General features: G+C 34.5%; 1 protein-coding gene and 1 long non-coding RNA gene across 3 annotated transcripts in view; both read left to right on the top strand.

The window, feature by feature from the left end:
• The window catches only part of treh (trehalase (brush-border membrane glycoprotein)), a 20,206-nt gene extending 14,422 nt beyond the window's left edge, over positions 1-5,784 (top strand). Inside the window, exons 11-15 of the mRNA XM_015031392.1 lie at positions 874-1,091; positions 2,944-3,055; positions 3,645-3,757; positions 3,831-3,884; positions 5,393-5,784. Of these exons, the coding sequence (XP_014886878.1) occupies positions 874-1,091; positions 2,944-3,055; positions 3,645-3,757; positions 3,831-3,884; positions 5,393-5,530 (635 nt within the window). The 3' untranslated portion in view covers positions 5,531-5,784. The remainder of the gene's footprint in view (positions 1-873; positions 1,092-2,943; positions 3,056-3,644; positions 3,758-3,830; positions 3,885-5,392) is intronic.
• A 1,853-nt stretch (positions 5,785-7,637) lies between these two features.
• LOC106946777 (uncharacterized) overlaps positions 7,638-10,768 on the top strand; it is a 22,869-nt gene continuing 19,738 nt past the window's right edge. For both annotated transcript variants that reach the window (XR_001424823.1, XR_001424822.1), the window contains exon 1: positions 7,638-7,908. This is a non-coding gene — a long non-coding RNA (uncharacterized LOC106946777). The remainder of the gene's footprint in view (positions 7,909-10,768) is intronic.

Below are 10,768 nucleotides of genomic sequence, written 5' to 3'. Positions count from 1 at the left end.
CCAAAAAATCAGCAATTTATTTTTTTTAAAAAAAATAAAAAAAAAAAAAAAAAAAAAAATATATATATATATAAAATAATAATAAAAAGTACTTTTAAGAATATTTTAGTATGCTGTACTTTTTAGTTTTACTGGAGAAAAATGTCTGGATTTTACACGCAGTGTCAGTAACTTCACTGAATGAAGAACAAAAGTTGAACATTTTTGACTTTTGAAACTCTAAAATTTCCTAAATTTTTTTCTAGAAATTTTCCAGTTTAAATCTCAGTATGTGGGAGGTTTTTTTTTCTAGCTAATTTTCAAATTTTTTAAATCTGAAATTTCTGAGACTAATTTTTAATTTCTGCTGTTCTTTTCAAGCTTAGAAATTTTCTTTTTGTTTTTTTCTAAAAAAAAAAAAAACAAAACCTAACAAAAAACAAAACCATTCTGAGATCAATTTAAAAATTGAGTTATTTTCAAGCAAATATCCAATTTTTCAAACCCAGAAATTTTATTGATTTTTGGAGAAAATTTCTGAGATTATTCTAAAATTTTTTATATTTTTTTTCTACCAATTTTTTAACTTTTCAAACTCAGAAATTTCTGCATTTTTCCTAGCAATTTTTTCAAACTCAGAAATATAAAAATTTTGGAGTTTATTTTTCTAGCAAATTTTGAGTAAAATTGTTGGATTCTCTACCGACAAGCATGTTTTAACCATAATTTCACCAGACTCAGACACACACCTGCAGTTTTTGTTAAGTTTCTTCAGTTTTCTATTGAAAGAAACTTATTTGGAAACATTTTCTTTTTCCTGATTTTGTTATTTTTTTGTTACTTCAATGAATTATTGTCATTTTGCTTCTGCATGACGATGCCGTTCTGCGACAGGTAACAATGAATCGGCTGCTCTGTATGAGCAAGCGGTGGCGCGCAGGATGCAGGCGATGGAGGCGCTGCTGTGGGACGCAGAGAGGGGAGCCTGGTTCGACTACAACCTGCTGACCAACTCCAGGCATTTTGCCTTCTACGCATCCAACCTGGCGCCCGTCTGGGCCCAGTGCTTCTCCCAGCCCTACATGGGGGAGAAGGCGCTGCAGTACCTGAAGGTGGGACGCTTCACTCTGCAGTCAAACATTAAATACTTTTATGTTTTTATATTTTATTGGTGGATAAAAACGAAGTTTATCATATTCAGAGTTGGGTTTTAAATAGTTACCTTTACTCTAGTAACCTTTTGGAAAAAATCTACTTTTACAAGTATTTTTACTGCGCTGTACTTTTATTATGAAGTATTTCTACTCTTACTTGAGTAAAATTTCTGAATTTTCTACACACTGAATAAAAAACAAACATGTTTTAAACAAAGATTCACCAGACACCTGCAGTTTCTGTTAAAGTTTCATGAGTTTTTTATTGAAAAAAATCTGATTTGAAACATTTTCTTTCGCCTGATTTTATTTATTTTTTTGTTACTTTTATGAATTATTTTCATTTTACCAAATACCAAAATTTCCACTTAACTTTACATTTTGGTCCATCTGATGATGTAATTTTTAAATATCAAATGATTGATAATTTGATCAGTTCTTGAGTAAATTTTTACCAAATACTTTTTTTTTTGGCAGCAGCTTTTACTTTCACTTGCCAAAATTCACGTGAAATAAACATATTCTCGCAGCTTTTTGCACTAATTCTTTAATCAGAAACATAATTTTTTATAACAGTGGAAAAAAGCACAACAAAATTAAAAATTGTGTGTTTATTACAAATATTCCTCAAATAGTCGTAAAAATTGGGTTTAAATAATCGCTAACTCCCACCTGTAGGGGGCAGTATTTCTCACTTCTACTTCACTGCTGCCTTGGCCTTTCTTATTATTTTTTACTTAATTTAGACAAAATATGTGCATCAAATTAGAAGAATGGAATGAAAATAAGTAGCAAGAGAGCAAAAATTACAACCACAAAAATGAAAAATGCAAAACTTTTGGCAGATTTTGTTAGAAATTCAGCACAAATTGAGACTTTAAAGCTGATATATTAGTACAGTACTTTAAAAAATACAAATATGACAATAAATAGGCAAAAAATGCATTAAGCTTTGGTTTTAGCTTGATAAATTTACAGGTTTATACCAAATTTTGCTTTTATGGAGTGTTCAAACAGGACAAACCACATAATATAATTTGTAAAGTTGAACGGTGTGTCTATTTTCAATGTTCTTTTTAGAAATTAAAAAATATCTTTCCACAACATTTTAACATCAGAGCAGTCCCAGAAAAGATGAGCGATGCTTTCCTCAGAGTTGTGGCAAAATGGAAACAATTAACAGAATTACATCTATGCAGAATCTCAAAACATTTTAGTTATTAACTATTTTTTCTGCAACAACTAAACATATTTCCAGCAAATATTACTAAAAATATTATCCCAGAAAGCTATAGAAGCTGGTTTATTTTTATGATCTTTTATTAGCCATTTACTGTCTTACTTAAGTGCAAATATTGCAAAATTTCTCCACAGATCAGTAACTTTGATTGCAAAACAATCATAAAATGGTGAAATCCTGAGATGTTCAGTGTTATTAAATGTTAAGAAGTGTTTATTCAATACAGAAAAAACTATTTATTAATATTTTATCTGTTTGTTAATGGATCCAGTCAGTACATTCACAACATTCATAATCTTGATATGTGAAAATGAGAAGCTGATCATTAAGTTTTAAGAAGAAAAAGCCTTGTTAGAGGAGTTCAGGTTTTATTTTCATGGAGGTTAAAGGTCACATTAACTCTTAACATCTATTTGGATCTCAGTTTTTTTCACACTAAAATCAGAAGTTTAGATTTTTTTTGCAGCTTGAAAAGTGCAACGGTTTCTTTCTGGGCGATTCCCGGTTGCGCCAGCAGATGGCACTGTCGCACCGCAACGCTTTTTCGCCTCTCGTTTTCTTCCTGCACAGGCGAGCGGCGCTCTGGACTTCCCCAACGGCGTGCCGACGTCACTGAGGGACTCTGGGCAGCAGTGGGACTATCCCAACGCCTGGCCGCCTCTGCAGCACATGCTCATCGAAGGTGGGAAGCACAAAAAAACATAAAACTAAATAAAAACAAGAACTTCCTGAAACCATGGGGGGACTTCATGAAGCAAATTCAGATTATGTGATTCATTTTCTTTTGGATTTGTACTAAAAAAATTAGGAAAAATAAATATTTAAGCTGTTTTTGGTAGAAAAACGACCAAACCTCCCACTTTTAGGTCTTGATTCATCACACTTGGTTTCCATTTAAAGGTGTTTATTACATTCGCATCAGACACACAGCTGGAGGGATCGTTTCCTGTCATATTTTTTTTATCTGGCATCTTCCTCAGTGATGCTCTGATGGAGCCTGTGTAGCAGCTCTCTCTATTTTCTTCTTGCTTCGGGGGATTTTTTTCCTTTCAGTTTGGTGTTCATGAAGTGAAATACATGCTCACCTGCATTGAAATCAGGTAACAGATTGGATCAGAAAAAAAAAGCACCACTGGGCCATAAAAAACTAAATCTCTCCTGCTGTCTTGTATTCTGAGGTTTTTGTGTGCTACATTGTTGTAAAAATAACCAGGAATTAAGGTAAAATATAGTGTTTTATGTTAAAAAAAGGAGAGATTTTGCTTTTCCAGGTTTGTCCAAACTGTCTTCAGAGGAGGGAAAGAAGCTGGCGTTTGATCTGGCGCAGCGCTGGATCAAAACAAACTGGCGGGCCTATCAGGAATACGAAGCCATGTTTGAAAAGGTGAGTGTGCTGCTTCACTGCTCAGATCGCGCTCAGATGACGCACCGTGTAACATTCGTCTCCGCCCCAACAGTACGACGTGAACGGAGACGGAAAACCAGGCGGAGGTGGAGAGTACGAAGTTCAGGTGACTCCCTCTTTCTGTTTCCAACAATTCACTGTATTTTACTTGAGCTTTATGAATTGATCCAACACAAAGCAGTGCGTAAAGGTGGAAGGGAAGGAAAATAACTCAAATAAAAATCTAATAAAAACACAAAAATAGGGAAGATGGCTGACAGGACAGATGTTTAGAAAACACTCTGAAAGGAAAGGAAGCCTTAAAATGTCATTGCTGAAGAAGCTGGTTGTAAAATCAAAACATTTTAAAAGGAAAATTGAGTGGAAGGACGAAATGTGGTGGGAAAGGTGGGGAAGAATTGCAGCTTTTGGGACAATCTCGTCTTCGAGTGTCCCAAAATTATTATTATTATTATTATTATTATTATTATTATTATTATTATTATACATCTCCTGGCTCCAATGCTCAGTACCACATGCTAACTGTGAAGCATGGTGGTGGAGGTGTGATGGTTTGGACTTGTTTTGCAGCTATATGAGTTTTAAATTGACCATGAACGTTTCTGTTTCAAAGTTTTCAAAAGACAAACAGGACTCTAATAATCTGACAGCTGAATATTCGTACAAACTGGATCATTAATAAATTAATACATTAAGTCCAGAACAAAATGACTGAAAATGTCAATGAACTAAGAAACACTGAAGAGAAGGTCTTACTTTGAAGAGTTAGACCTGAGGTTGGATTTATGTTTATTATTTTATTTAAAGGGGGAGTATTATTTATTTTCCGGGCACTTTTATTATTTTACAGCACCATTGGGTATCTGTTACCTTCAGAAGTAAATTTTCCATAACAACTGTGGTGGTGGCCATTTTGAAAAAATTAAAAATGATCAGTAAAAGTCAAGTCTATGGGCCCAATTATGAATTATTTGACACCAGAAGTATTAATTTGTGATAAATATTGGCAAATTTAGTGCAAAAATACATTTTCCATAACAACCATGGTGGCCATCTTGAAAAGTTAAAAAATTATAATATAATTGCTAATTTGGTGCCCAATTATGAAAGATTTAGCACCAAATGAATTCATCTACGATGGCAAATTTAGTGCTAAAATACATTTTCCATGTCCCATGGTGGCCATCTTGAAAAATGTAAATTGATCAGTAAATATGATTTCTGTGGGCTCAGTTAAAGGTATTCAAATTTAGTGCAGAAACATCCTCCATGACAACCATAGTGGCCATTTTGAAAAATGGCTGCAATTTTGAATTTTTCAGTGGCTAATACCATCGCTTTGTTTTTCTTTTTCAAAAATCAAGGCCCTGGGAACACAAGCGCCGATCCAGGTCTTTATAATATTCTGAAATATTTAATAATAACTAAACGTGGCGCCATCTTCTTTTCCCTGTAGCTAGTTAATGAAAACAAGTCGCGTTTGAGGCGTTTGTGACTGAGCAGCACGTCTCTGGCTGCCTGTCTGTCTGATGCTCTTTATAAAAATAGAAGCAACACTAACGCTGCTGCTGCTGCTGCGTCTCTCCCCTCATCCCTCCTCTCCTCCTGCTGCAGCTGGGCTTTGGGTGGACCAACGGCGTGGCCCTGCAGCTCCTGGATCAGTATGGGGCGACGCTCACCTCGGGAGGCGGCCGTGTGCGCTCTGACCTCCTGCTGCCTCTGGTCGCCTCCGTCACTCTCATGCTCCGGTGAATCGGAGGTGTCAGAAGAACCCGGCTGAGGCTTGGATTTTATTTTAGCATTCATGTTTCGACTCGCACTTCCTCCTCCACGGACTAAAGAGACTAACGAGGGTGTTTTTACCGCAGAAATGGCTGCAGCAACTTAATATAATTACTGTTAATTGGTGAATAATGTTTGGGTTCATGAGAAGATTTATATTTTTGTGCCACTGAAGCTCAGCATTGTTTTTTTTTTTTCTCGGACATAAAACTGAGATTAAAAATATTTATCCAGCTGATTCAGTTCTTGTATTTATTTTATGGAAGAGGATAAAGGCCACTGAAGAAAAGAAATGAAATTTAGATTTTTTTTTTTTTTCCTCAAAATTGACATTTTCTCAGAATTCTGATTTTGGCCTCCCATTATTCTGACTCTAATCTAAAAGTTCGGAGTTTTATCACAAAATTCTGACTTCAATCTCAGAATTCAGATTTTAATCTCAAAGTTTTAACTTTTTTCTCAAAATTCGGTGACACTTTATTTGAAGGGGTGTGCATAAGACTGACATGACACTGTCATAAACATGACATAACATCTGTCATAAACATGAACGAGTCTTTATGAATGTCTATGACAGTTGTCATGAAGTGTCATTCAGTAAATAATGACACTTTTAATCCAAAGTTGCTCTAAAAGATGCATTGAAAGTCCATTAAAAATGCCAACATTGCATTAAATTGTCATTATTTACGAAATCATGCAACGTTGGCACTTAATCTCAGAATATTGAATTTTTTTCTCAAATTTCTAATTCTGTGTCCATCTATCTCAAAACCAATGTATTCTTAGGTGCATGTCAAATATGTTGTTAGCATCTGCTTAATATACTAACAAGTTATAATCCCATTAATCCCATAACTGTCTCCTTCTTGTTATGAGATTGGTAAACAGGCTCTTTATCTACACTGGAAGCTTGTCACAAATTTATTTCTTATATTTGAGTTTTAAGACTAGATTTGTCTGCAAGAACAATCTAAATGATTCTTATTCTGAGAAAAAAAGTCAGATTTTTTCTTTCTGATTCTCTTTTGTAATATTGTCATTGTTATGATAAAAAAATGAAATCAAACTGCAAAAAGTTATGTAAAAAATACTTCCCCATTCTGTTCCTTCAGTACCAACATACAAGAATGAAATGCTGGATAACTGTGGCATTAAAATATGTGAATATTGTGCTTTTAAAGGTCGACCACTGAAGCCTTTTTCATTAACTGCGCTGGAAGAAGTGTGTGGGAATTAATTTCCCTCCAACCTTTTCTCCCAGCGGTGCATCACAAAGTGCATATGGAAACGACCTTTTGGCCTTTTTGAAAATGCACATCTCAAGTGCACATGCAGATGTTGGGAAAACATGACAAACATGCATTAATCCAATACATATATGATTTTTATTTAAAGCTGTATCCCTGCTGGTGTTTAAATCCAGTGGGAGCATTTTGGTTGATGCTTAGTTAGATTTTTTTGTGGGAGAAAAACAACTAATTGTGTCTGACGGCTTCAGTATCGAAGCTTTAGTCGGGATCATTCTGTCCCCTCGCTGACAGAATCATGTTCCTCTCTTTTTAAGGTTGTTTAAATTAATCATGGCCTGATGAATCAGGCTGAATCACTTTCCATCAAATTCAGCTCAGAAATGGCTCATTTTTCACAGCATCAGATGCTTAAATATTCTCTTCTGCTCAAGGCAACAAATTAGGTTGTCATTATTAGTCAGTGTTTTTCAAATACAATGGAAAGCAGAATTAATTTGTCACAGATTTCAAATCAGATTAAACTTTTTCTGTTTTTGGTCGCTACACTGTTTTATAGTCACATAAGATGTGTGAAAAGCAGTAGAAGTTCCATGTTATTTGCTAGTCGCCATTAAAATCTAGAAGAGGAAGAAGAAGAAGAAGAAGAAGAAGAAGAAGAAGAAGAAGAAGGAGCAGAAGAAGAAGAAGAGACTTTTGATTAATAAGAGAAAAAAAATGTAATGTAAAAACAACAGTCAAAATGCTGTAGAGCATTTGTTTTTCATGTAGTTAAAATATGTCTCGTCACACGGACGTCGCAATGTTGTTTATGCTGCAATGCATTCTGGGTAGATGAGTTATGCTAGGTAGCACGTAGACAGAACCGTAATTTTCGCGCGTTGAGTGACATTTACCCCTTTCAGTTTAAACCTGAGTATATTGAAATAGAAGGCAATGTAAGAATAAATGAAAACGAGAAGGATTGAACAGACGAAGAGAAGAAATTCGGTCGAAAAAGCCGGTGTGTTTGTTCGGCTGGCTGCTACTTGGAAATGTCAACCCAGAATAAGAGCCGATGCGGCAACCAGCTCTGGTTTCTAACGCAAACTGTTTACGGTAAGCACTGGGATCAGAATATTTCCTCAAATATATTAGAGTGATGTTTTACAAAGACTTTAAGATGCTCTGTTATTTTAAAAATATCTGTCAATTTGTTTTGAGTTTGCATTAGCTCCTTCCTGCTAATTGTGTTAGCTCTCCCTACTGGTGTAATGCTGCGTTCTAGTTGTTCTGGAAACTGGGAAATTCCAACTTCTGAGTGGGAAAAAAATCAACTCGACCTCCCTCTGAAGTCGGATTTCCCACTGGGAAACTGGGAGGAACTCCCGACTCTTCCCAGTTATTACTAGTAAGGCTGACTTTGCGTTTCAATATGGCCGCTCCTCACATTAACAGTTTGTCTTGTTTATTTTACAAGACACGCAAGTAAGAGTTTCCATAAAATCAAACGACTACAAACTGAAAAAATAGTTAAAAAGTAGTGTTTGATAATAGAAATTAAATCTTAAATTGTTTTCAGGAGGTACTGCAAGCAGTGTTTATGAGCGATGTCGCCATGTTGAAATTGTCCCGCTACCTCGAGCTTGACGTCAAACCCAGCTCTTGCTAATGGCGTTAGCTCTAGCTAGCTAATATTAGCAGTAGATAAAAAGCTGGTCACGTTTTTGTTTGAACGGATATTTGTGTATAATGACACATGAAAACTTTGAGACAAAACCCTCCACATTGGATTAAACCGTATACTGCCAAAAACTGCATACACAAGTATATTTCAAATAAATTAGAATTGATAGAAAACATTTCATGAATTATTTTGACACGTTTACCTCCTAATCCCACTTAACAGTTCAATTCTGTCACCTGATGGCATAAACTCATAACTGCAGCAAGTTTTTTGGGGAGGAAGCTGGAGTACCTTTGGAGAACTCAGTAATGCACATGGAGAACCATCAATCTGGATGTAGAAAGACTTTGCTGCAAGGCAACAGTGTACAAACTACTTTGTAGTTAAATTAGACAAAATGTCTCTTGTTTACTTCAAAAACACTAAATCTACCAAGTACTTTTGGTCTAATTTTCTATTGCAAATATCTAAATACAGTTAAAATAAGACAAAACTAACTTACAAATAACTTTTCAGCAAGATTGGAGTCAATAATTCTTAAAGTTTAGGTAAAATAAATGCCAGTGGAACTCGTACTTTTTCCATCAATATTAAGGAATTATTCACTTGAAACAAGCTAAATTACTTTTGTTTTACTAAATATCAAAACAATGAACGTATATGTTATAAATCAGAAATGTACTTACTTTTTCTCAGTATTTGGCAGCGTTGCCTTTGAACATTTTGGGTTTCCTTCCAGAGTAGAGAAGTTTGGTCTGAGAGCATTTTTATTATAACTGTGTGTTTCTTATAATTAACTTTTTAAACAAAGTTATTTATGTGCATTTGCAAAATGAACAGATGTAAAAAGCTTTTCTTGCATCTGCAGCATTTGTTGAAGGTGTGAAAAGATTGAAGGTGCTTCAAACATCAGCACTTCAAATGAAACAAAAACAAGCCATTATTTTTTGCTTTTCTAACACATCTTTCTGTCATTTCTGCTTACATCTGTGGCGACACGGTGGTCAAGCATGAAATGACGTCCAGACTAATATGCAGATTCTTTAAAAAAAGTAATGAGATATTTACTTTAAAAGGAGATTTTCTCCACTCTTGTTGGTGCTGAAGATGGGACGACAAAATAAAGGATTTTGTCTTTTTAGCATGAGTGGACACAAAAGATTGACTGTTCGATTTAAATCAGCAAAAGGCCAACAGGAGCAGCGGAGCATGTAACCTCAGAGATCGCCCTCCATAATGTGCTATCTCCATTTACAAGTCATTTCACCGACTTTTTCTGGCCGTAAGTGACACCCGTGCAGCCGCAGTCATGCATATTGCGCCGTGTTTGGAAGTGTTTAGGCAGCAGGCGGCTGTCTCAGCCGGCAGCAGGAGCTGAAGAAGAAACGAACGCTGCTGCTTTAGCAGAAACACATGGCGGCGTACCAGGGCCGTTAGAGGTACAAGAGGAGAAAAGGAGTTGATTTACGTCAAAAAACTCTGAAATTTTTAGATTAAGTTCAGAAAATTTCTAGAAAAAACAAGGAAGTTGAGTTTGAAAAGTAGAAAATTTAACACTTTTGAAACCCAGAAATTTCCAAAAAGGGGAAATTTGTGACTTTTTCCAAGTTTATAAAATTTCAAAAATCTCTAAACTTTTTTTCAGAAAATAAATGTCTTCTTTCTAGAAAAATTCTGAAACTAATCTTAAAACGTTCTTGTTTTTTATTTCAATTTTTTGACTTTTCAAACTCAGAAATTTCCACGTTTTTTTCCACCTAAAAATAATCTAAAAATTTTATTGTTGTCCAGAAAATTTTTACTGTTCAAACTCGGTAATCTCTTTATTTTTCTAGGAAATTTCTGAGATTAATAAAAAAAAAAATTTAATCATTTTACAGCAAATTTTCTCTAAAAAACAAAGCAAAACAAAAAAACTCGGAAGTTCTGAAAATTTCCAGAATTGGAAAATTTTTCACTGTTACAACTTTAAAGGAATTTCAGTTTTTTTTCTTTTAATACAATTTCTGACTTTAATCTGACTTTGCAACATTGGAAATTTTTCGATTTTTCAAACTAGGAAATTTCCAGGTTTTTTATTCTAGAAAATTTCATAAAAAAAAAAAAAAAAAAAAAAAATTCATAATTTTTTTTTTATTTTTGGGCCTCAGAAAAATCTTTTTTTTTTTTTTAGAAAATTTTAAATTTTTCAAACTCTAAAATGTCCTTGCTTTTACTGGAAAATTTGAGATTAATCACAGATTTTCATATTTTTTTTGTCAGAAATGTTATAAATTATTTTATCTACCACGG

This window comes from Poecilia latipinna, unplaced genomic scaffold (genome assembly GCF_001443285.1).
Source record: "Poecilia latipinna isolate Pla-1442-1.1 unplaced genomic scaffold, P_latipinna-1.0 Scaffold205, whole genome shotgun sequence".
Taxonomy (NCBI): Eukaryota; Metazoa; Chordata; class Actinopteri; order Cyprinodontiformes; family Poeciliidae; genus Poecilia; species Poecilia latipinna.
This window is presented reverse-complemented; position numbering and strand designations above follow the sequence as displayed.